The sequence below is a fragment of the Colossoma macropomum genome, unplaced genomic scaffold (genome assembly GCF_904425465.1).
Source record: "Colossoma macropomum unplaced genomic scaffold, Colossoma_macropomum, whole genome shotgun sequence".
Lineage (NCBI taxonomy): Eukaryota > Metazoa > Chordata > Actinopteri > Characiformes > Serrasalmidae > Colossoma > Colossoma macropomum.
This window is the reverse complement of record NW_023494798.1, coordinates 36,709,831-36,737,124: the sequence shown is the minus strand read 5'-3', so window position 1 is coordinate 36,737,124 and position 27,294 is coordinate 36,709,831. Positions and strand designations below refer to the sequence as shown.

Sequence of the window (27,294 nt, the reverse complement as noted above, 5' to 3'; positions counted from 1 at the left end):
GAGAGAGAGAGACACAGAGAGACACAGAGAGAGAGAGACACAGAGAGACACAGAGAGAGAGAGACACAGAGAGAGAGAGAGAGAGAGAGAGAGAGAGAGAGAGAGAGAGAGAGAGAGAGAGAGAGAAACTCATTTTACCTAATTACAGATTCATTAGCCGCTTCAGTAAACTCCACATATTAGTGCACTTCCTCTGAACAGTTCAGGCAGTTTAGGACTAAACTTACAATCAATCTGACATATACAGCGTGTACCCCCATAAAGGCTTGGGGGGTGGCCGTGTGCCCGTACGGAGTTGATGTTACCTGTTTCAGGTGTGTTTACCTGGTGCTGGCGCAGGAGCCCGTGGTCTTCTGGCGTGTGCTCCTCCTAAAGCTGGGGAGCTCTGCTGGGGGAGACTCACTACGCTTCTTACTGGACTTCCTCAAACCTAAACACACACACACACACACACACACACACACACACACACACACACACACACAGTCAGTCAGAAAGTTTGCTCAAAGCTACATACAGTCTGAGAAATCTGTGCTGTAGTGCAGCAGGTTGTGCTAAGCTCAGTACAGCGTTGATAAAAAGTAAGAATGAGCGTATAAACAGTGAAGGTTAATCTAAAGCTGTGCAGCTGATGTGACCCTCACCTCAGCCAATCAGAGTAAAGTGGGCAGGGGTTACACTTTGGATACACCCACACCTAAAGACAGCAATAACTTTACTGCTGCGTGAACACAAACACTGAACTCCTGAAATGTTTGGAAAACATTGCGATACAAATTTTTATCAATATGGCTGAGCATAAAGTATTTCACTGTAAACCAACAGAACATTCAGAAACACCGGTCTGAGTAAACCAGCTGTGAGTGAAAGTGTTGGTTACTGTTATACGCAGAGATTTCTGACCTTTACACTGCAGGACGTGGTGACCTCAGGGTCAAACTGAAACCCACCTCAGACCCAAACAGGTGTGACTCGGACATAAACCTGCTGTTAACGTTTACAGTTGCTACAGTCCAACTGATCTATACAGCTACAAAAACCTCTACGCTTTGTTAACACTTCACTTAGGACTAATTTACCACAACCTTCAGCTGTGTACTCTATTTATCTGCTTACTGGTGTTGTATACTGACCACTTCTGAAAGCACCAACTTCACAAAATCAGATTCCATATTCATCAGTGTTAGACCAGATTTTTTATTTTTGTTGGAAAGTCCGTCTGTGCTTTACACATTTCATGAAGAATGGACCAACAGAAATAATCCAAAATCACCCTATTATCTTCTTTTAAAAGTTAGCATTAGCATTCACCTGAAACGTGAATTTTAAGACACGGATTCATTCCAATGGCAACGATACGCAAGTACACCCAGTAAACAATCAATTACCACAATAACTCAAACAAGATATCATGCAGCTCTACTGTGAGTCACTGTGTGGCGTAACTGATATATAAACAGCAGTTTAAACGCAGCGGAGGATTTTAGCTTAACTCTCAGATACAAACGCCTCCCAAAACACATCAGACAGGAAACAGTGGAATGAGGTCAGTGAAGTCAGACTCATTTAAGGAGTTTGGATAAACAAGCATGTTTAACTCTGAACGCCAACCACTACGGATGACCAGATTTGCCAAAACGAAAAATAAATAAAATTAAAAAATAAATGGTTTAATAAATCAATCAATAAATAAAAAAACTAAATAAAGTATATTGCTTATTGTGATTGTAATTATACACACTTCCTTTTTCTGCAGATATATATTTCTCAATTTATTTATTTCTGTATTATTTATTTTGTTTTATTAATGCCATTTTTATATATTTTCCATATCTATATTTAACAATTGTTCGCTTTATTCTTTGAATCATGTATTCATTTATTTATTTTTTCATCAATTCATTTATTTATTTATTTGTTCACGATTTAATTTATTTCTATATTTCGTCGTTCATATGATGATTAGGGGGCGTGTTTTTTACGTTCAGGCTTAGCAATCAAGTCCAGAAGGAGAAGAGCTGATTAAACTGCTCTTTCACTCCATAAAGAGCTGCAGCGTCACGAACAGACAGACCTGCCGATGAATAACTCTCGATGGCTCCACAGGCCGTGTGTGAGACGGGCGTCCGAATGCCTGAGTTTGATCTGAATTCTACAGAAAAAGACGCTGAAACTCCTCCTCCAAAGCTCTGAACACTACGGCTCGACCTCTGAATCAGCACCAAACTGTCCCCACAGCCTCCAACGGAAGAGTCAATAATCCGGACCTGCATTTTCAGCCAGATCAGCCGAGACTCTCAGATCTCTGACTGTCTGCTGCTGTAAGAAGCTGTTACTGCACTGTCTGGTCCTCAGTTACCGCTGAGAGAGCAAGACAAATACAGATCGATCTACAGAATCTGTCACTGATCAACCAATTTAACGATTTAATACATTTAGCACTAAATTCTGAAGAACTCTAAAAAGTATTTCCCCAAATGAGTGAAACCATGTGTATTTATTGTGAAAGAAAAAAAATAAACATTAAAAAACAATGAGTGTTTTATAGAATAGAGCATTTTCTACACAATAACTCAATCCACAAATATTGCTTTCATGCATGATTACAGAAAGGAAGCTGTTGGTGACTGTGGTACTATTACGCTTTAATAACCAGAAACGTGCAGAACTCTGGACTCTACAACAGTGACTCACTAACAGGATACACCACCACAGACTTCAAGATCACTGTTAAAGAATTAGATCATTCAGCTCTTATTTCTAATTTGGTTTTGACTGTGATATGATTTTGTTGGTTTGCTGGTGTTTCTTTGTTAAGAGTTCTGTGAGCTGCTCTCTCGTCCAGGACTCGCCCTGCTTCAATAAAGCTAAAATAAAAATAAAACGGGAATTTATTCTAATTTGCTCCAGGGCCGGTTAAGCTCAGGATTATGGATCATAAACAGCTCTTCAGCCAATCCGGGCTGAGTCTGCCGTAACGGAGCCGCCTGTGTTTCTGTGTAATGTGGTGAATCCCTGTTTCCAGCTCTGAGCCTCTCGCTGCCCCAGTGGCAGGTTCAGGCTCTATTCCGGGTACAGCTCTGTCCCACTGGCACCGTGCCCTCTGACACCCCCCTCCCCCCGACTCCAACCCCCCTCGACCAACCTGAACCAATTCTGCCACACCAGCTCACACCACAGCTGAGCAATGCACACAAAGATCGACTATACGCTTCTCATTCATTACTGATTCATCAATAACGGTTTAAAACACTTCCTTCTGTTTAATTTTAGGACCTAAACCTAAAATTATGAAGACAGTTTCTCACAAGAACAAAGTCACCAAAGTCAGATTTAACAAAACAGCCTGCAGGAGCTGTTCACTCCACTCTCCTCTCACTCTCAGACATTCTCCTCAGATCTCGATCCCTTTATATTCTATCATCACTGAAAACAGCTAATGCTAGCTAACTCTGCTAACTTCCTTCCTGATTTCAGCATTGAAAACAGTTAACACAAGCTAGTTATGCTAACTGTCCTGCTGGAACACGCTGTTCTGAGTGAAAGGCTAGACTTCTCCCTCCCAGTTTCAGGGTCTGGACTTTAGGATGAACCCCAACAGGGTCCTCACTTCTGTTTAAGGTCCGTTTCTATGGTTTTTAGGCAGCTGAGTCAGCAGCATAGTTCACTACCAGCATAATGAGCTCCATTTATCTCTACTGTAAAACGCTGCTTTCACTGTGAGATGATTTTCTTTTCTAACTCTGCGTTTTAAAGATCTCAGACGCTGCAGACTCGATCTCCACCGCCCCTCTGATCACCTTCGTGTGTTAATGTTGATGATGAAATATTACAGTGATGGTGGTGAATAATGAGGAGGCGGAGCTGAACGTGTGTCTGTTTATTAGGAGGAGTAACGTTAGCGCGCTCGGCTAAAGCGTTTGGGAAATGGAGACTGAGGGGAAAAAAAAAGTTTCTGTAATACGGCTCCTGGACTGGAAACTGGATTAACCACACAGCGCCACCTAGAGTACTGAAGTAGCAAAAAGCTGAACCGAGGAACAGAAAAACACCTCAAACACAAAAAATGTATTCTGATAATTAGTATTTTATCTCCCATTTATATTTCACACACACAAAGCTCCACTGTAGAACCTGATCAGTCCTCTGTACCACACACACACACACACACACACACACACACACACACACACACAGGCCTTGTAAAGTTCACCTCCGCCACTCTCAAACTGAAAGAGCTCATTTACAGTTTTGGAGTCCAAACAGCACTCAAACAGACTCCATTTCCCAGAAGTCTTTGCATGTATGTTCTGACCCAGCTGAGGTTCTGATTCTAATCTTTACCCACCTGTCTGTCAGTGAATCCACAGTAAAAGCGTCCTTCTTCCGCCGACAGAGTTGAGCCATTAGCTGCTGAAGCGTTAGTGGAGAGCGGGTATTTTTAGCGCGGTACGCTGGCACAGCGCGGGTGAAACCTGAGCCGGTTCCCCGTCACGGTCAGACTGCACCCCCCCGACCCACCACAGTGAGCAGAACTCCAGACCTCATTCATTAATGCTTACTGAGGGGGATTAGCGCAGTTCTCCATCAGGACGTGTTACATTTATGAGACCTGATCACTCTGTGTTCGTCACAATCAATTCATGATGTAGGACGACTACATGTGACCTGGACGACGTCGCAGAGCTGCATGTGATCTGTGAAAAGTGTCTAAACGTTCTGTTCTGTATTTCACAGGCACTCAGTCTCACATACTTACACTGTGTCCTCATTTAAAGGGAAATTCCACCAAAACTCCCCCATAACTCAGTGTGTAAGATGTAAACAGAGAGATTCAGAGTGGTTTGGTGTGAAATGGTTCAGATGTCTTTACAGTGGTGGTGATAGGAACCAGGGGTCGCCATGACTACAACACAAATATAGACATTTTATTTACTATCCAGAACCACCAGTGAACCTACACGAGTCTTCTGAGTTCATACAGAATGTCTATGATAGAAAATTCTGGAAATAATTTCTTTATTTTGGGGGCTATTTTGCCTCACAGCGCTCAGCCCGGAGCAGCATCACAGTAGCATCAAAATTATTCTGAAGTTGTCATTTTAATGTAAAAATATTACAGAATGTTGCTTTAGGACCAAAAAGTTCTCTAAACTATCATAAAACAGTGTCTCAGTCATCAGGCAGTGAATTCATAACCATTTCATGTAGGAACTTTCTGTGAGGGAGATTTTAGAGGTGGACGTCTGGTTCCTATCACCACCACTGTGAACAGTTCTGACTCGGTAAGTTTCTCTAGAACAGAGACACCACTTAACAAGGCTGGAATTCAGAAAAATCTGTGAAGTTCTCCTGTAACTACTACCTGAGCTGCTGCCTTTGTGTTATGAAGTGAACTCCTCTGCACCCCCGACTGAACCGCACCTATAGACACCTGTTAGTGCTGAGAAGCACAGGTACTCAAAGACAGGCACTGACCACTCAGGACACCAACACAATGACTCTTGTGGCCAGAATAACAGAAACAAATGCACCAACCAAACCAGAGATCTTCCTTTCATAAATGACAGTCGGCCTGACTGAATATCATTTTATCCAGCAGTCCCTCCACCTTCATCAGGCTCTGATCACTCAGTCCCTCCACCTTCATCAGACTCTGATCACTCAGTCCCTCCACCTTCATCAGACTCTGATCACTCAGTCCCTCCACCTTCATCAGGCTCTGATCACTCAGTCCCTCCACCTTCATCAGGCTCTGATCACTCAGTCCCTCCACCTTCATCAGACTCTGATCACTCAGTCCCTCCACCTTCATCAGGCTCTGATCACTCAGTCCCTCCACCTTCATCAGACTCTGGTCACTCAGTCCCTCCACCTTCATCAGGCTCTGGTCACTCAGTCCCTCCACCTCCATCAGGCTCTGGTCACTCAGTCCCTCCACCTCCATCAGGCTCTGGTCACTCAGTCCCTCCACCTCCATCAGGCTCTGGTCACTCAGTCCCTCCACCTCCATCAGGCTCTGGTCACTCAGTCCCTCCACCTTCATCAGGCTCTGTCCAATCAGTCCCTCCACCTCCATCAGGCTCTGTCCAATCAGTCCCTCCACCTTCATCAGGCTCTGACCACTCAGGCCCTCCACCTTCATCAGGCTCTGACCACTCAGGCCCTCCACCTTCATCAGGCTCTGACCACTCAGGCCCTCCACCTTCATCAGGCTCTGATCAATCCGCCCTGCGGCTTCATCATTAGGACCTCTAAAGATCCGCGCGCTGAGTCTGAGCTCGTACTGAAACCTGCAGCTGTGTGTCTGTGAGCCGCATTTCACACAGCAGGTTAAACTAAAGAACAAACCAGAAACTTCAGAAAATCACATCCTTCTCAAAGCCACTCCAGCCACCCGGACTCTCTTCTGCCCAACTCAACTTTCTCTCTCTCTCCTCCTTTCTTAGTTGCCGTCCTTTGATTTATTTATTTATTTTTTTACTGTTAGTCAGTTTACTGTCACCGCCAGCACGGCAGGCCGAGAGGAAACGTTTCTAGAAAGAGTTTCAGACAGAACGTGTCACTTACAGTCAAACTCGCTTTAGCATGAGTAACATTAACAGTAAAGCTGACAAATTCCGACTCCTGATCAGACGCCGTCAGCACCACGTTCAACCACACGGCCTCAGGACATGCCTGGGAGTGAGAGAAGACATTTATATTATCAATGGAGAAGATTTATCAAATGAGTAAAAGAGACAATAACAAATCTCCACTTAGACCTAAAGCTCTGAATTTTTAAGGGCCCAAAATGTGAACTGTGGTCAGGAGCACCGGGCAGAAGGAACAGTCCACCCCATCCGGAGCAACATCACCTTAAGTTTTAGTAACAAATGTTGAGGTAAATAATAAAAACAAACATTCAACAAAAGTGTTTAAGCGTTTACAGTTAATTTAATCTGCAGTAGCACTAACAGGGGTGTGTGTGTGTGTGTGTGTGTGTGTGTGTGTGAGAGAGATATTTAATCTCAGACGCTGCACCACAGTGTGAGATAACACACACACACACACACACACACACAGAGCTCTTCCTCCAAAACAAACGCCTCCACATACCAAAAGGTGCTGACTCTGGGGTGAGAACCACTGAAAACCCGTAAAGAACAAACACCACCAACCTCATCCAGCATCAGCAGACACACACACACACACACCAGCCAAAACACGCACCAAAACCAAGCAGGACCCCAGTTACCCAGATAACCTGAATGCCATACTCTCTAACCCGAGTTTTGCCCTGAGCTCCACTGAGTCCAGTCAACATCCCTCTGAACATCCGTCACTCTGCCTATAAGACTGACATATGTAAACGAGACATGTTCTGATAGGCGGTCCTGTGTTTCTTAATCAAAAAGCATTCCTCGCTGCCTTTAGTGAACACTGTCATTAACGTCTTCACTGAGTTCTCACTGTGAAGAGTCGAATCCCCCCTCGCCCCACACACACACACACACACACACACACACACACACACACACACACACACACACATACACACACATACACACACACACACACACACACACACACACATACACACACATACACACACACACACACACACACACACACACACACACACACACACAATGCTGAGTGACTCACTTGCGAGTTTGGCCTGCAGTCCGGACGGTCCGGGCTTGGACGAGCTCTCCGGTTTGGATGACCCGGGCAGGGACAGTCTGGGCTTTGGCAGGTTGACTTTGGGGTTGAAGCGGGACGTCCACTCGAACTTGGAGGATCCGGCAGCTTTGGGCTGCTCCTTGTCACGACTGCTTCTGCGGGGCGAGGGGGAGGAGGCGGAGCGCGAGCGGCGAGATTTACTCTGGTCCTTACCCTGCTTCAGCCGGGCACCCTGCGGGCACAGAGGGGCATCATCAGTGTTTTATCAGGGGGTCACTGTCAGCGGTTTATCAGAGAGAAGGTCGTCAAGGGGTTTATTGGAGGGAAGGTTAAACCCCTTGACGACGCGCCCTTCAATAAACCCCAGACCCCCTTCAGGGGGGGTTTATGATAAGGAGCCTGAGACTGAATGTGCGGGTTAAGGTTTCTGGCTCTACAGAACAGGAACTCTGTTCTACTCTGGACAGTCTCAGATATAAAACAGTACAACTTTTTCAAAGCTGCTGCACTGCCATAACAAACCCACCCCCGCACCGCAAAAAAACAACAATTTACAGAAGCAGAGAGATGAATATGCGAGGAGGCGGAATCCATACCTGTGGTGGGGCGCAGCTGTTGACGCCCGCTGCCGCCGAGGAGGAGGAAGAAGAGGATGCAGAGGAGGAAGAGGCGGAGGAAGAGGAGGAGTCTGTGACGGCGCTGCACCCGGCTTTGGCTGAAGCGGCCGGTTTGGACGCCAGCTTGGAGGGTTTCGCTGGCCGGCCGGCCTCACTGCGGGGGGGCGGGAGGCCCCCGAGAGACGAGGAAGAGGAAGAGGAGGACGAAGAGGAAGAGGATGAGGAGGAAGCGTCGGCTTTCTTGCGTTTATGTGAGGACGAGGAGGCGTTGGAGGCCCCGCTGGGCCCGGGGCCCGGGCTGCTCTTCCTGCTCACGGCCCTGGGGGGCGGCTCTGGCGCTAAACGCCGCTTCTTGGACTTGGATTTGGGCTCGGGGGCTCCTGGTGGGTCCGAGGGTCCGGCGCTGGAGCTCTCAGACTGGGCTTTGGGCCGCTTGGCCGGACTAGGAGAATAGGAGCCGGTGTTGTTGTGCTCGGAGGCGGAGCTTCGTTTGAGAGAGCGACTTACGCTAATGCTGCTAATGCTAACGCCGCTGCCTTCACGCTGCTCCTGCTGGCCTGAACTTCCTGCTGCTTCTGAATCTGGATCCGACACAGAGTGGGTTCCCACGGACAGAGAGAGACTGTTTCTGTACACAGAGAGAGACAGACACACGCATCAGCACACGGGTTCCACAGCAAGGGAAACCCAAACGTTTCACATGGCGCTTTCACATATCAAATCTGTTCATTAGCATCCAGCTGCAGCCCCGACCCCCCAGTTAGCCACTAACTAACCAAGTTAACTCTGGGAGCCAAGTTAGCCAAATTAGCCAAGCTAGCAAGCATAAAAAACTGGTGAGGTAGTGCTAACCCCAAACCCAACCCCAACCCGTTATCATTAAGATACATAGGGTGACGACTAAGATTAGCTACATTCTTAATCACATTAGCTAACACACATCAAAAGAGCGATTTACTTATCCATCATATCCAGAATATCAAGCCTAACTGAGCACAGCAGAGCTCTTCTACACCTGATTATTTCCTCTAATCATTTTTTTAACGTTAGCAGCCTCACCCGTGCTGCAGCTAACTAACTTTGGTAGATTGCTAGTTGGCTCAAACTGAAGCTTCTTTAACCTGAGCTGAGCGGAGCTGCAGCTCGATGTTCCTCAGCTTCCCGTTTCCTGCTGGAAGCTCGTTACTCTAAACAAAACTGCCAGCTCACTCTGTATCACATCACCCAGGACTCTGAGCACTGAGCAGACAGCAGAGCTAACGCAGAACCGCACGGGGACGGTACGAACACGGCTCAAGAGTGATCGGCTCAAAACGCGCCTGAACACAGAGCTAACAGCTGTATGTGAAAGCGCTCAAGGCAAAGAACCAACACACTCTACTGTTCCTCTCCGTCATACGCTGAAGGAGGAGGAGTCTTCCACTCTGAGGATGTCCTGATTTCACCCGGAAGATCAATCAGAGTGATTTCTGAACTGATCTGTGTCGGCCACATTAAACCTGATCCAGTTCTGATTCTGTATCCACCCTGTGGAACTGAGCGTGACCCAGTCTGAGAATCTGGAGATTTTCTCTAAATCTGCCCTGAGGAGTTCCAGCGCTGCACATTCATGTTGGCCACAGAGAAGCGTATCAGAGTGCCGACGCACTAGAGGCTGACGCGGCGCCGTTTACGGCATTAAGACTAGAAATGCGGCTGTACGCAGTGAAAAGTCGCTCCGTCGAGCGTCAAAACAGGTAAACCATTTAACCTTTTGCTGGAACGGATTCTGACGTAGAGGCTCGTCAACCAGCGGAAGTGTGGCTGGTACTCGCCTTCTAGAAGGACAAGACCTGCATGTGTCTGCGTCCACCGCTCCGTCCTCGCGTGGTCTACTGCGCCAACACCCTCACTCAATGATTTGCACACTACATTGAGCTAAAGAGGAAAACTGTACATTTGATGTGGATGAATCTGTCACCTGTGAAAGCGTCAGCGGTCTCAGCCACACAGTTTATGTTTATAAAACTCACTGAGTAAATAAATAAGTACATCTATAAATTTGCACCACCTTAATGAAGAGGTGGGTGAGAGAAATTTTGGGGATGTGTTTACAGAAAAGTTTTGGATGCCTACTAACTTATTGTTTGTTATTGACTAGTGTTAGCTGGCTGAGCATCTACATGTGGGGAAAACATCTAGATCTGATTTTTACTTGAACCTGAAGGCTGTTATCGCGCACTGAGCAGCAGAACCAACACAAACATCAGATCAGATTCAGTATCGCCCAATATTTAACTCAGATCAGGACATCCTTCATTCACACACTCGCACACACTCACTCAGCGAGCCTAGCGGAGTACCTGCGGGAGGTGTGGCCACGGGCGGAGCCAGCGGCTGAGGTGGGCGGGGCTTTGGGAGCTTTAGTATATGATCTTCTACTTTCAGGAGGGGAATTTGCTTTATGTTTGGCGTGCTCTGACTGCAACCTGGAGAAGGTTGGAAATTACAGAGCAAACACCAGAGAGAGAGTGTGACGGGGTACACAACACTGTATTTACACACACACACACGCACACACACACACACGCACACACACACGCACACACACACGCACACGCACACACACACGCACACACACACGCAAGACTAAACACCCTCAGAACCTTACATTACTGTAGTGTCTTCACGCCATACAATATGGACATGTTACAAAGTTCACAACAATGTTCATAAAAATCAGTTTAAATTTAAAAAACATCCTAAAACCTTCATTTTTAATACAGATGGGTGACAAAATAAACCTGAACAAAAGAGCAGAGAAACATTACGAGTGCAAATGCTTCCAGACGTACGGCTCAACACCACCAGACCAAACTCAACTAGAGCAGTGAAAAGGTGACGGCAGGATCAATCACAGGAGAACATTTCAGTGATTTAACCGTGAAAGCTGTGTTGTTCACTCTGACACAAACACTGCAGTGATTACTGTGGAACTATTGAGCTCAGAGTTCACAAACTAAGATCGACTGATTTCCTGGACTGTTTTTAAATAATGAAAGAAAAGCCACTTTTCCACCACATGATACGGCTGGACTCTACTCGACTCTTTTGGTACCAGCTACTTCGTTTTACACTGCGGATATAGCGCCCTCTCAATGTAGATGGTCGTCATAGCGATACCATGAGACCATGCTGTTCAGAATACCCTAATGTCAGCGACAAGAAAGACTGCTGAACAAAACAGGAGAGTTTCAGTAAAACTACAGAGTTCAGACGACGAGACGGTTCTGATCCTCAAAAACGCAAGAGGCTACACTAACCTGGTAGCTAACGTTAGCAGGTGTGTTTAGTGATTCTCCCTGTCCAATCAGCAGCCTGCAGAGTTTTCACTTCACCTTTTGGTATCAGCTCAGCTCACCTGGAACCTCGACGGAGGTGAAACCAAAAACAAAACCAGGTGAAAAACCAAAAAAAGTGTAAAAGCGACTAATGAAGTGTGTCGTCTCTTCACAGCTGAGCGTCTGCGCAACGTCAGTGCTGTTACCTGATCAGGTAAGCCTACAGATCTACACTATTGTCAGCCGAAGGTTTTTTCTTCCTGCAGCTAAATGATTATCCACTAATTAAACCTGAACCTGGAAACAGACTCAACACAGGCTCCGAGCGTCTGCGGCGCGGCCGGCTTATGATTTATGATTCCGTAAGTCGTCTCTGTGTGAGAGTCTGCTGCTCGTCTGCTGTGGCAGGTGAGAAACGCTAGCGGTACGAGATAGCTTGAATGGCTTGGCTGTTACAGCGTCCCCTGCTGTAACGCTCAGAATGTAGCTTTGTAAAGTTTTAACTGTAGTTTATTAGTGTGCTCCAATCGGGAAGCAGCTGTCTAAGCAGGCAGTATTCTAAGGCAGCATTTGGGCTCCGAGACGAAGACTGTCCCATTCGGAAGGCAGCACAAGGCAGCTGCCTTCTAAGGTGCTTTATTTTGACCAAATCTGAAGGCAGCATTGCGTGTATCCTTCTCAGCGAAGGCAATCCCACAATACTGTTCACCTGCCGAGAGTTCCATCGCTACAGTCTGATAAACATGGCGAGCGAAGCGGCCGTATCTGCCGACTTAGGAGTCGACAAACGTTAGTTATTTCTTCACTTCTGTCTTTACTGTCTTGATTGATTGCTGTATTGGTGTAAAGTATTTCATATTTGTGTTTGTAGATCTCTAGAAATTGTCTAAGGCGACCTGACAGGCTGCGTTTATAACTCGTCAGGTGAAGCTAACATTAGTTAGCTTAGCTAGTGGGCCAGCGGTTTTCATCCTTTGTGTGTTAGAAATAAAGTAGGTTCATTAAGGTGGATGAGGACTGAATGAATTAAGTCTAAGTCACGATTATCTGTATTTATCTGGAGACGAGTCGAGTTTATAACATCAGATACACCTCCTTACAGCAGCCTGATCTTCACAACAGAGTCAATGCAGGAAAACAGCTGCCGCAGATTCAGACTCGTCTTTTTACACTGAGGTTATCCACCTTTACAGGCGGAGGTGAGCGGCTGCGAGTAAAACAGATAAAACGTGCACAGCGCAATGAACTTATGTCGTATGATGGCTCTGAAGCTCTGTCCCAAATGCGATGCCTACTAAGGTTCCTTTCTGGTTGAAATGCTGCCCAATAAGAGAGGAACCTTTGAAGGCATTGACTCGTTGGGCAGCTGCCTTCAGAAAGGAACACACTATATATTTTAAACAAAACCAAACATACACAGCCGATACTGTTTATATTTTCCTATGAGAAGCTGAACTGTGCACTCGCCCACATACGACAACTAGACCACCTCAAACTCCCCACAACACATAAAATAAGGACCACAGGCACTCTCCACCACCATCAGCACACCGACTGAGAGAATATCTTCAAGAAGAACGGTGTTCCATCTGTCTAGAACAGTTCCACAAACTTTACAGTCTGTGATAAGGAGGAACTGAAGCTGCTCTGGTGGCTCAAAACCACAATAAGACTATGTTGGAGTTTAATTTGTCACCCATCTGCATACAGATTTAATGAGTTACTCTAAACAATGATTAACACTGCTGGGTTTTTCAGAACAATGCTTTAAAATGCTTTTTAATGTCACAGTAAACAAAGAGCTCTGTAAGAACAACAAAGAAAAGTTAAATTCCTGTAAAAACAAGCTCAGATCAAAGTTCAGTCAAACAGCAGCATGAAATCACCTTCACTCGCTCACACACACTCGCTCTCTCACTGCTGTGTGTGTGTGTACTGACCTTCCTGTGAGCGTGTGGTCGTGTGGCTGGGCCGCGGCTGTGTTCCTCTGTGAACGGCGCAGTGACCCCCCTGGATTGGAATTAGGCCGGTTGGACATTGGCACCTCTCTCCTGAAGGGACATACCCTTACTATAAACTACCATTCACTGACAGAGAGAGAGAGAGAGAGAGAGAGAGAGAGAGAGAGAGAGAGAATATATATGAGTATCCACTACCCATTTGTCGGTGAGATGTTCCAGGGAGGTTATACTAAGAGATTTGAGAGATTAACCCAAACAGTCATCCTCAAATTTACTAACACCTTTTATTAATCAGGGTCAGTTTGATCTCTGGGAAATAAGCACCTCTGGTTAAGTGAGGGCTGATAGGTTGGGACTCAGAAGGAAGGTTTATTTCTGAACATTTTAAAATCACGTTATATTGACCTCAACATCAAAACAAACGAGTGTTAGATGTTATTTATGTTGTGTAAGTGAAACAGTCTGAGAGCTCAAACTGACCACAAAGAACAAAGAGGACGCGTACAAAACATGTTCAGCACTGAAACCACCATGTTTTATCTTCACCCAGTTTTCTCCGTCAAATTAGGAAAATTCATTAAATACGAACCAAAAAAATGTCACACATTTAGAGACAGTAAACACTGAATGGGGTCAAACTGACCCCAAAGATAACAGGAGGGTTAAAGGTCAACTCCTGTATTTATCCTGATCTGTATCTGCACAGAAAACAACTTCAACACATCTCTCGCTGTTTATTAGAGTCTGATTTCACTGTGATCGGACAGTCTGAGGTCTGAAGTGTGTGACTGTAGGAGATGAAGCTCCAGCTGCTCTCAGACTGAGAACCTTCCACAGTTTTAGCTGCTTGAAACCTGCATGAAACTGAACTGCGCTCAAGTGAGAATAAACAACCTGTAACACTCAAAATTCATATCACTGGTAAAAAACGTTATTCTTGACATCACAGAATTGAGTTCTGATATGAAGTTTTTACTAGAGAAAATCAATTCTGTAAAATCCAATTTTCAGTAATAAGAAAATTTATTTTTTCTCTCAACAACTCAATCAAAACCAATCAAAGTGTACTTACTCTAAAAGTTGTCCCTTCATAAGCAGACAGCTGTAAAAATGATGTCGTCTCAGATCAGTTTATAACACGATAATCAAACAGATCAAACAGCAGCTGTTTAACTGGTCAGTGCTGTAACTGAATGGTGACTTTGTTGTTAAATTGCTTCGTATGACTGTCAAATTATGGAATTCAAACTAGGAAATAAATTCATGTTTTAAGACATTACTCTGTCGCTGATGTAACACCAGAAGCTGCGTTTAAAGAAGCCAAATTAAAGCCGTAACGAGACAGTTTGAGGACAGATGATTGTTTTCTGATGGAGCTTCTGCAGACGAGCTGCATCGCAGCATCTCTGATCTGACGCCTCTTATAGTGAGTTTTAATTCACTTCACAGCAGATCAAACCTTTTAAACCCAGACGCTCCCGCACGTAAAGATTTCAAAATGAATCTAAAACGAAAAAGACGACTCTGACCATCACAGGACTCACTCGTTTACCCAGTGGGTCTCAGTGAGGATCATCTGGAGACTTTACAGCAGTTTAACTTATGGACAAGTAAACGATGCATCAATAATTAGAACTATAAAGTTCTATCTGTGTTCTGAGCAGTTCTGAGGTGTTGAGCTTCAAACAGCAGAACTGCTCTGTGGAACCCGCCTCTCTCATACAGGACGTTCACTCTAAAATCCTATAAGATCTGTAAGGGAGTTTTTGGAGCAGGTGAAATGAGTGCAGGCTAAAAACTGTGTGGCACAAACTCAGCTTAACTAAAGCCGCTAGTTTAGGCAAGACGTGCTGATTTAGACCAGAGGGCTCCAAATCAAGACCTCGACTGCAGCGTCCAGCTCTATTTTCTCATCTCTGAACTACTGACGTAACTAACTGACCACCTTAATGACGAACTCAGCACGATCACAAAATCCAAGACGGCGTAAAACATTTGCTGTCAAAACCTGACGCTGGGTTCTCGCAGAGTGAACTTCACACGCAGAACCGTGAATGTGAAACACACACAAACACGGCTGTTTATTCTACGGTTTAATAGTTACGTCTATCTAACTATTATATTCCCTTATGACCCTCAACATACGCTAAACTGTCAGCACCACTGGTTTAACCACCGCGCCTAAAAGACTTTCACTGCACCTCTGAGTGACGCAGACAGTTGGTTTAATAAAGAAACTCATGTTTATAAGTGAGATCAGCGCTGGGCAGCATGACTGTACATCAGCACGGGTTTTTCCACCCCGTTAGCTAACCGTACCCGGGGCCACAGAACTGTTCAGTGGGATAATGTAATGACGTAGCTATTCACTGAACAGCTATGTTTATGTCTAGCCCTAACCTGCTGCTCTATTTTAAATCTGAAAACAACCGAATGAAGCTCAGTTCGTTCACACGGACGGCAAATAAACGAAAGCAGTGCATAATTTTAAATCCACCATTCAATAAAAAGTTTCAATCTAACACCAGTTTCTAAACATTAAACAGCAAAAACCAGGAGAGAGTAGCTGGTTAGCATTAGCATAGCTAGAGTAGCAGCTCTGCTCACCAGAACAGGTTCAGCCAACTCACAAAAGCTTTACTGACACAAGTTTAGATGATAATGACTCAAATCTGAGGAAGGCGTCGAGTGGCTGATGTTGGAGGGTCTGAAACCCAAAATTAAACCTGTTCTGTGTGTTTGGAGCTGTAGCACTCTAGCTAAGCTAATACTAGCCAGCTCCTTTCTTCCAGCTAACTTAGCCTAGCTGAAGAAATCCAAACACCCCAGTTCAATCCCACCCACTGGTGCTCTGCTATCACAAGAATAGTGATAAAAGTGTATAACAGCGAGCGCGAAGACCGATTAATGCTGGAGGGACAGAAAGCCGAAATCAAAGCTGCTCTGTATCGTTTTACGCTGTAGCCGGCTAGGCTAAGCTAACGAGAGCGTACGGTCGAGAGGATGAAGAATCTGAGCGCTCGCTGAGACGCTGGGCAGACGGAATCAGACGTGTTTTGGAGTGGGTGCTGTGTGTGCAGCTATTAGCCTGTTAGCAGTTAGCCACTACTTTGTGCAGTTTTCTTCGGTATTTCCTGGTTCTGATTTAGCGATACAACAGATGGAAAAAGAAACCAGAACCGGTCTCACAAGTCCAGCCCAGTGCGGAACGGCCCAGTACAGTCCCGAGAATCTATCGGCTCAACAGCGGAAAAGAGGCCAGAGTTTCACTCATCAATACCTCAGAGCTCAGGAGGAGAATCAGTTCTGATTCAGTCACACTGAGTTTAAAGGGGAAGTTACAACATCAGCTATGAATTAATCTATTAGCCAATCAGGCGAGAGGTAAACTATGCTAACACCAAGACCACCATTTGGACCTCGTCCCCTCCATCACTCGTGATCAATCACTCTGATCAAAACAGGCCTGCACTGCACTGTTCTCACCATGATGACCTGATCAAGGTCAAGCATTCAAATCACAATCAACAGTCAGTTTCAATCAGATCCACACTGAGACCCTCGCTGTGACACTGTTACCCACCCACACAGATCAATTCAGGAGGAGAAAGATGTGATCTTCACCTGATCTAATCAGTAACCCAATAACAGGGTTCTAAAAAGGGATCCTAGACGTGATTATAGATTGACAGGAAAGCGCATCTGAAAAACAGAGAAGTATGAACATCTTCCTCCATCGTAGCTCGTCCACCTGCACACCGAACTCCACTGGCGTCAGACCCCCACCGACCACCCCACCCAAAACTCAGACGATCAACTGCGACTCAATCGGTGTCTGAAGTTTGCGCCTACAGTTTTAGCGCTGGAGCTACGAGGCTAACGTAGCTAACAAGTGATAGGAGCTCATATCCGACCAATTAGCATGATGCTAACTGCAGCCCTAATTCTCAACAGACTCGCCTCAAACGTGTCCATGAACTCGGATTCTTATTCACCAGAGTCTTATTTAAACTTCAGATCCACCTTAAATGGCGCTGCAGTCACACTTCCTAACAGCCTCTGATTGGTCAGTCTGCATGTCAGTCAAAAGGCCTTGTTAAAGGTTCTTAAAGGGGAATTCCACCAATTTTCAGAATTTCCACATAATTAAATGGTTAAGATGTAAACAGAGAGGTTCAGAGTGGTTTGGTGTGAAACGCTCCATTTTAGAGGAAGTTAACGAGTCAGAACTGTTCACAGTGGTGGTGATAGGAACCAGACGTCCACCTCTAAAAGCTCCCTCACAGAAAGTTCCTACATGAAATGGTTATGAATTCACTGCCTGATGACTGAGACACTGTTTTATGATAGTTTAGAGAACTTAAACTCCATTCATGGTGGAGGGATACATGCAGGGCGCTGTGAGGCAAAATAGTCCCCAAAGAAAACTTATTATTTCAGATTTTCCACTATTTTCCATCATCAACATTCCATATAGACTCAGAAGACTCGTGTAGGTTCACTGGTGGTTCTGGATAGTAAATAAAATGTCTATATTTGTGCTGTAGTCATGGCGACCCCTGGTTCCTATCACCACCACTGTAAAGTCATTTATGATCCATGATCCTATTGGAATATCAGCAGATAAAAGTGTAAAACTGCTGTGAAAAAGCGGGACAACAGGGGATCCCAAACACCCGACGTAATGCTTTACACTCGTTTGTGTTCTCCGTTCTCTCCATATGAACAGCAGCAACTCGTTACTTAGTTTAATCCAGCACACCTGAATCCAGCATTTTTGCTCATGTCAGCCCGAAACTTACATCAGACCAGAGACAGAGTTTTTGCTCTAATTCCCTGAAACATTCACTAAAAGGTTAATTAGTAGGAAATTATGATTAATGTAGTATTTTTACTGAACACTGCATGAGGAACATGCTCTTCACTACTTTTCAAAATAAATATAAATCAAAATTATTTACCAAAATTCTACTTTAACATAGCAGCATTTCACATGGTCAGACGTGTTACTGCGCCTCTTCGCGTCTGGCGCAGGACTGGATGGAGATCAGCTTCTCAGCCCAGCTCTGGATAATAAACAGTACCTTTCATAAACTCCGTCTACACAGAACACTGAACAACCCTGAACACCTGAACACTCACTCTCAGAAATAAAGGTGCTAAAACGTTTTTCCTGTGATGCCACAGAAGAACCATTTTTAGCTCCCTAAAAAGGCTGTTCTCTGGAGAACCACTTCTGTAAATAAGACATGTTGAACAAGAAGAACCTTTTAAAACATAAAAGAAAGTCCACATAATGTAAACGTTCTACAATTTTAAAATATATGGTTTGCAAGAGTTCTTTAGTCAAGAAAACAGTTATAAATAGAACCATAAACATTCAAGGAACACTTTGTCAGTCTGAAGAAACTTTTCATGATGCACAGTTACAGGATTTCTATAGAGCATTTTTGAGAGTTCCACTATTGTTACAAGCTAAAGAACCCTTTTTTGGTATTACGTAGAACCCTTTTTGCTAAGAATGGAGAAAGAACCTTTAAACTGGTATGGAAATTTACATTAAATGAATTTCCATTAAATCTTTAAACGGTTCCTCATAAGCACAAACCTTTTAGACGTGGTTCTATAGGGAACCATACAGGGGTTCTTCTGTAGCATTGCTCAAAGAACCCTCTGTGGCACCTTGAGTCCTGCGGTAGGCGTTCCTCAGAGAAAAGCCTCTAAATGGCCGCAATTATAAAACTAAAAGAGTGCTGAGCTGGAGACAGTCTGCGTGGAGGCGGGACGCGACGCTCCGACCGGTTCTCCTACAGACGGAACACGATACGCTCCTGCTGTCTACTGAGAACGTGAAGTCCGAGCTGTTCTCACATAAACTCTAGTCCTTTGGTAGGAGAGGCCTACAAAACGTCACCTTCTTATATTTAGCTTCCAGATCTGCTTTAGCACTTAGCACTACGTTATCCATCGATCCTTATTCTGAAAGAACCTGGTAACATTTTAAGAACCTCATCTATAACCTCAAACGTGTCACTAACAGACCCGATTATGTGGAGTCTGACGCTGCACAACAGACTCATCTATAAACATGGACTAAACTTAAGGATGTGCGCCACTGTTTTAGCTATGCTAATGTACTTTAGCCCATTTTTATAGATACCAGCACATCTTACTGCTCATTTCAGTCAGCAGTGACCGTCACACTAACGCAATGCTAGACAGCATGTATTCCCAAACAGGTCCCACTGGGCCCTCACTAGGGCCATGATGCTACCCTTCGTATTTCGAGTTAGACCCCCTCCATGAAGCGCTGGGTAACCCGAGCATTACCCCTTAAGCCCGCCGCTAAGAGAGGCTAGCGGGCTGGTAGACAGAGCGAAGCCGCGCTGTGCGGAAAGTAGCCAGACTGGAGATTTTACAGCAGATGAAGCTGTGAATGATCTTCCAACATGAGCGCGGACGCGGTTTACTGAAAGACTTCTGGCCTCCGCCCCCCGAAAATATTCACTGTTGATTACTGCTGAAGCTCTGGAGCCCAAAAACGATATTCAGGACAAACCCAGTTTAATACGGTTTAACATCCCCTCAGCCTCACCGCTCTCCTCGTCTGATTACCACGTTAGCTAAAGTGAAGTTTCTCAGACGAGCTCTCAGAAGGCCAGCGTTCACTTTAGTTGCAGAACTTACCAGAAACCATGGTGACCTGATCCATTTCACTTTTCAAACCCCAGAACAGCTGTTTTTACACCAAAGCCACGTTCAGACGAGCTGCAGGTTTAAAGAATCACGCTTCTCCATCTTATACATCACCACCAACACAACTTCATTACAGTCGTCCATCTCAGAGCGCGCAGAGAAACTAGCTGCTGCATTTGTTCAGCAGAGTTGATCACTGTAATGATCTTCTTACTGGAGAAAACAGCCCATCCTCTAGAACCCGTACAGAACACAGCAGCACGGATCCTCACAGCACCAACACAGAGAGCTCATATCACCCCCGTTACACACTGCACTGACCGCCTGGATCTGTTAGAGAGAGTTTAAAGCTCTGCTGCTGGTTTTTAAAGCTCTAAATGACCTTAAAGCTCCTGAATGTCTGTTTATGATCTCAGATCTGCAGATTCTGACCTTCTGAACACCTTCAGTAAAACACAGAAAACGTGGAGAGACTCTTTCAGTTATTCTGCTTCTAAACTGTGGAGCTCAGTTCAGCTTTTATTAGACAGTCGAGCTCAGAGCTCACTTTTAATAAACATCTGAAAACGCAGCTCTTCAGTTTCAGTAAAACTACGTCTCTTGGTGTTTCTCTCTTTAATCTGAGCTGTGTTACTGTCTTATAATGATTTTAAATTAATACTCATGATCTGTTGTACCACTGTTAAGCTTTATCTCCTGTCTGTAAACCACTCTGAGCTGCCACTGGCATTAAAAAGTGCTCTACACATAAAGATTATTATTAATAGATTATTAGTCTGCTAACCAGCGCATTAAACAAAAAGCTACCAACAACTATGAAGGCACACCTCTGCAGCTCCAACGCAAACCTGACAGGCAGAGTAAGCAATTACCCACAAAACTTACGTACATTACTTTCAATCTTGTAAAAAGCAGAGCTCACTGCAGCTAGCTGAGCGCGCTCAGACTGAACGGTCTCCTCACTGAACCTCCTCACCTTCTGCTGAGAGTCCAGGTTTGAGAGGACACGATAAAACAGGACTGAAAGGGAACCAAACAGTCAGGTGGAATAACCTCTGGGTTCTGACACTGCAGTCAGGGCACATGTGCACGTACTGAAATATCCATATTTCACCAATACAATTGTGTTTATACTAATTGCGCGAATCCTTTACACTCTACATACTGTATATTTTATTTCAAATAACTTCAAACAATCTCATACTACTCAGACTGTCTGAACTGTCTATGCATATCAGTATATCTTTTTCTGTCTTTATTTGGTTTGATTTTGTTTTATGTTGACTCAAAAAAAATTCCTTGTACACCCAATACTAATTAAGATTAAAGGCGAATTAAGATTCTGGTTCTAGTGTCACGACTTGTTTGCTGTCTGACGCTGCGTTTATACGTTTTCAGCAGACAGTCGACGGTAAACCACATATTCCATGATTTTGAATGGCAGGTGACCTCAGCGGTCAGCAGAACGTTCAGTCAAGAGATTAATTTTCGCAACTTTTGCCGTAGACCGTGGCTGTGGAACAAATCAGACATTGATTTATTTTGTCTTATTATAATGTACACTGCTAAACTGTCCTCTGATAAGCCCCCCATTTTCACTGGGAAAACAGTCACCGTTTGTGATCATCACGCAACATTTACTGTGATTCTGTTCTGTCACATCTGTGTCGGGTTCCAATGAGTTTCGGTTCAAATAACTAGAACCTCAGTATAAACCTCAGTTTAAAAAGACTTTCCCTCTGATGGACATGAACAAAGTGCCACGTGCAGTAAGGGTGGTGTGGACGGTGTGCTGGTGAGCCTGATGGCTAACTTAGTAAATGAGGTTGTGATGCTAACGACGTACGACATCAGACTCAGCAGATACAGATGTTTATATTCGGCTGGAACTCCAGAACAGCAGAACGTTTAGGTGACGCTGAGTTTCTGCACTAAAATATCCGCAGTTTCTGTTTCACTGCATTAATAACTCAAGTTATATTTCTCTGCAATGCTAATTGGCCGTTCCACCTTAAATGGTGCAGCAGCTACTTCCAGGCACCAGAACGTAACTGCTGCACCATTGAAGGTGGAACTGAAAACTCAAATAAGAAGCTGTCAGCTTCAGTAACGAATATGAAGAAATGCGTTTGCCGATTAAGGTGTGCCGTTAGCACCAGGCTAACTGGTGGGGTATAAACTTCCATTACTTGTTAGCTACATTAGCTCCAGTGCTAAAACTGAAAAAAAAAAAAACCAAAGATGTCTCAGCTGATCCCCTACACTGTAAGTGGGTGTGGGGTTAAGTGGGTGTGGGGGAGTTTAGATCTCTCTGTGAACTATCGCTTTAAGAGGAACTTTAGAACGCTGGAGTCATGTTTGCTCAGCACCGCCCATCACCCCACCTGTCCTACCAGCGTCCCACCCCGCCAACGTGTGGAGGAAGGGAAGGTCGTGAGAACTTACCAGCCGTGTGCAAAAGCCCCAACCGGCAGCCTGGGAGGAACATCAGCCACGATGGAGGGGTGGAGGAGGGGGGTGGGGGAGGGTAGGAGAAAAGAAAGAGAAAAGCTTCAGAAACGTGGCTTTAAAAGTCAAATGTGGCACAACATCCTGAGATGATTCTGCTAAAAAGGAATTTACAAACACAAACCAGTCAGGCGGCAGTCGGTAACGCAAATAACCACTAATCAACACCAACACCAACCAAGTCCCGGCTCTGAAGATCATCAGAGCTACTACGACTTTAGTCACGCTCAAAACACTCGTCTAGAGCCCGTAATATCGCATATCATCACGATACTTCAAGACGTTTCTGAACTATTTTATGACATCTGATAAGCTGGAACAGACAAAGTGGAGCCATATTAAAAATACATACCATCAATAACAATCAATACAATGATATATATTAAACATTTCACACACTGAGCTGCACTAAATCCAATTAAACAGTACTAATCCTGCTCTCTTTGTAACCAAATATGCAGTTCAGGGTGTTTCAGTACTGATTGTATCCACTACATACTCAGAGCAGCTTATTAAGACACAGTTTATCACAATAATTAATACTGTCATGTTGTTCAGCTCTTCGCTCTACAGGAAGAAACAACATATAAATATAAATATAAACACAGGGCTGAGAATCTCCAAGCACAACCGTGGATTTTGATTGTCTTTATACATGCTAACTTTTTAATAATTTCCATCTCCTTTTTTTTTTTATTTCTATTTGTCCAATTTCACAGTGTTAGCTTCTCTGAATCTGAACACGCAACACGTTTCACTACCAACTAAAACTGTAATTACATTATTTGATCCCTTTGTTCTTTGCATTGCATTGTATTCAATATGTATGCGTGTTTAAGATATACATATACACATTTTTACAGGAGAATTTCACCAATTTTCCAAAACTGAGAATTGCTCACAGTGGTGGTGATGGGAACCAGGCGTCCAGCTCTAAAAGCTCCCTCACAGAAAGTTCCTACATGAAATGGTTATGAATTCACTGCCTGATGACTGAGACACTGTTTTATGATAGTTCTGAGAAGATTTTCTAAAACAAAAACACAGACAAAATAATTATCAAACTTATAATTTCAGATTTTCCATCTTCAACATTCCATATAAACTCAGACACACTGGTGATTTTGGATAGTAAATAAACTTAAACCACTTTGAATGAAGTTCTGAGAAATTGTTGAATTCCCCTTTAAACCCCAGTGACAGACGACATTACTGACGTTAGAGTTTTCCTTCAGACTTTAAGAAGAGTGTGTACTATTTAAGGAACCAGAGGCTCAGAAAACCCTTTTTACTACATCTTTAACATCCTGTTTCACTGACATGACCAGACCTGTGGCCAGTCACGTGACCAAGCAGCAACACTCAGCAAGGAAACTGACCGACAAAACAGGAACACGTGACCTACATTAAACCTACACTCAGTGCTGCAGTCTGGACTGTCATTTTCAGTTAGAACATCTGAATGTCTTTTCAAATACAGCTGAAACTGAGTCTCCTAATGTCTCAGATACGTCACTGATACAGAGGAGGAAAACAACCTCTGAACACTAGTTCAGGCCACCAGATTTAAGGCTTGGTTTTTTAGCATTAATTCAGAAATGAAGTGCACACCACTGTTCTGAAGGGATGTAACACAGAGTATCAGATCTGATCACAGCGTATCGGACTGCACCAAACTGCACCGTCACCTGTTATACGGTTTGGTAGCATGTCTTACTGTATTGTATCATAGCGTAACATACAATAAACCAGATCGCAGAACACTAAACTGTATAATATCGCACTGTATTGTGTTATGCTGAATCGTATCGCAGTGCATCAGACTGCATCGTATCGAACTGCACTGAATTGCAGCGCATCAAGTTGTTCAGACTGGAGCGCATCCTGTCGTAACGTATTGTATTGCAACAAACTGTATCGCATCACGCTGTATGATATTAAAGTGTATTGCGGCATATCACACTATCACAGCTCGCACGTTACCTTTACACTACATGATTAGATCTGAACGTCACAAAGCAGCTTTTGTTTAAAATATCGTACATTTATAAAGCTGTAAGCTCTGAAAATGGAAACATTAGCATACTGACATTTCCAGAAACTTACTATTCTTGCTGTATTGAATCGAGACACAACTGTATGATATCAAATCAGAAATTCTGTGAACCTGTACCAGCTGCGTTACCCTAATGATCTAATCTACTCTACTTTGTACTGTGTCTCAGTGTCTGAGCAGCATATTAATAGAGAAGCAATAATGCTTTACTTCTACACATCACCCTTCACACAATTTAGAGTTAGTGTGGATGAACTCGGGCTAAAACAATTATTAAAATCTTACTTAACACTAAAAAGGCCGGTATGAGTCATTTACAAACACAACCAGCTCCTTCTGCAGTGAGCTGTACAAAACAGTGATGCTATTTAGATCAAGAGCAGGGCTAAATAAGCTAATAAAGCGTCTGAGTGAGAAAGCTGGCGTTTGCTGTAACCTTTATCTGAAATAAATCATCTGTCTGTGTTGGAGCTGCGTCTGCTCCAAATGTTGACGTGAAAATACGACATAATTATCACCAAGGCCGTTTTAGGCCCGAACCAGTAACGTTATTTTCGTCTTTGTTCGTCATTATTTCGCCAGCTGGGCTGCAGCTAACTGCACTATACGTGTGCTGTGAGATTTCCAGATGTAAAAACTGGGACACTCTTCTGTGTGAAAGGGTTTAATTTGTTTTGACTCGCGAAGTTTTTATTCGAGGCCCAAACTCTGACGCATTTAGCCAGCTAACCTAGCCGAGTTAGCACCGCCGGCCTCAGGCTCGGACACTCTCTCACACAAAAATCCCCAAAATATATCCAATATAATCTTCCACAGAGTGTTAAACATGCCCCTCTGTCTAAAATGTGTTAGTATTGCCCGTTTTGGGGGGCTGAAGACTCACCAATGCGACACTGCAGGAGGCTAATGCTAACCCTGAAATGTTAGCTAGCACCAAGTTAGCCAGCTACCTGCTTAACGTTAACGGCACGAGTCAAAAAGCTGGAACAAAAAAGAAACAGCGACAAAAAAAATCACCTTACTTTACGGCGAATTCAGGTCAGGATGATCAGCAAAAGAGGTCAACATTAGCAAAACAGCAAGCTAAAGCGAGCTGGTTAGCAGCGGCCTTGGCTAAGCTAAGCTGCTACAGTGAGTTTCGACCAATCCAGCCCAGTTTTAGCTGATTATCCGTCACGGCGCCGTTACTGTTCCGATTAAAAGTGAGACAATGTCCGTATCGGCGGGGCTGAAGCTGAGCGCTGTTAGGCTAAACTAATGTTACAACACTGCCGACGTGTAGTATCGGGTCAAACCGGCTAGGCTAAGCTAAACTAGGCTCTTTGAAGCAGACAGGCTTTTATATTCGCTCAGCTATGACAAAGTTGTTACGAGGCTGAAGTATTCGAATTCTCCGTTCCACCTTAAATGGTGCAGCACTGCTATTCTGGCACTGGAGGCGGCAGAATGGGACTGCTGCAACATTTAAGGTGGAACGGAGAATTCGAATTAGGAAGCTAACTTCAGCTTCGTGTTGTTGTTTGTGGCCGAGACTAAAGCTCGTCATTAGACGCGGCTCATCACCGTTTTACATGTCGTTTCTCAGTTCAACGGAGTTTGATTTTGAAAATACACTTTAATTAAACAGAGACCGTCCGCGTCTCGTATTATGATTCTGATTAACGCCGCCGTCCTCCGCCGCACTGCATTAACGTTAACCTACACGCTAACTCGCACGCCTCTGTGCGTTTCTGTTCCAGTAAAGAGAACAAATTCACCTCCAAACCTTACCAACGTTGTCAAGAAATGATTGCGGCGGCAGTTTGTGTTTTTATTGTGTGTCGGAGAGAGAAAGCTGAGCTGAGCGGCCTCCGCACAAAAAAGAAAACAGGAAAAGCAGGAACTGGATCCGACAGATCACAACTGGAAAACCGCGTTATTATTCATTTTCTCCCGGATCGGATCCGCGGTTTGTCGGCGGCTAACACATGCAGAGAGCCCCGTGAGCCCCGCAGAGAGCCGCTTTGTGTTGTCTATGCGGATTAAATCGATAAAAAAGCGCTGTTTTGTTACCTAGTTCGTGTTGCGGGTTTGTGGCTGTGACAGCGCAGCTTCACTCGGCACTCACCGAACCGCAGCACCGATCCTCCGCCGGGGACCTGGGGGGACTAGTTCGTCTGACAGAAAACAGCATCCGAGGAACCTCCAAACCCCCACAAGCACACAAAACAGATCTAGAGACACTGATAACAGAAATAACCAATTTTCACTTCGATTAGGAGCGTAAAAAAGCAAGTCAGCCAGCCTTTGTTTATACAAAAACCCCCTCCGCTGTTCACATATTACTCCGCTGGGTCGTGACCCCCCCCTAAAAAAAAACAAAAAACAGATGTTTAAAAAATTCTATTTTAATTCGTTTAGATATTTTCTTCCTAAATATGAGCCTAACCTGAAGACTAAATCTGAAAATCCGAGCACAAATGTATGAAAAA

At 44.4% G+C, this 27,294-nt stretch overlaps 2 protein-coding genes across 9 annotated transcripts in view; both read right to left on the bottom strand.

Moving 5' to 3' along the window:
* Positions 1 to 27,268, bottom strand: part of trip12 (thyroid hormone receptor interactor 12) — a 59,770-nt gene extending 32,502 nt beyond the window's left edge. The window contains exons 1-7 of one of the 8 annotated variants that reach the window (XM_036585113.1): positions 26,876 to 27,268; positions 22,705 to 22,734; positions 13,543 to 13,689; positions 10,625 to 10,750; positions 8,262 to 8,910; positions 7,648 to 7,897; positions 325 to 430 (exon numbers count right to left, since the gene is read on the bottom strand). In XM_036585113.1, the coding sequence (XP_036441006.1) occupies positions 325 to 430; positions 7,648 to 7,897; positions 8,262 to 8,910; positions 10,625 to 10,750; positions 13,543 to 13,640 (1,229 nt within the window). In that variant the 5' untranslated portion in view covers positions 13,641 to 13,689; positions 22,705 to 22,734; positions 26,876 to 27,268. The other 7 variants (XM_036585114.1, XM_036585115.1, XM_036585117.1 and 4 more) reach the window with 7 other exon arrangements.
* On the bottom strand, positions 5,217 to 6,655 carry LOC118818023. Its single transcript, XM_036585121.1, has 2 exons — positions 5,645 to 6,655; positions 5,217 to 5,611 (listed from the first exon to the last, which is right to left on the bottom strand). Exons 1-2 carry the CDS (start codon positions 6,209 to 6,211, stop codon positions 5,558 to 5,560), a joined length of 621 nt encoding a protein of 206 aa, XP_036441014.1. The 5' UTR covers positions 6,212 to 6,655; the 3' UTR covers positions 5,217 to 5,557.
* Positions 27,269 to 27,294: the final 26 nt, after the last annotated feature.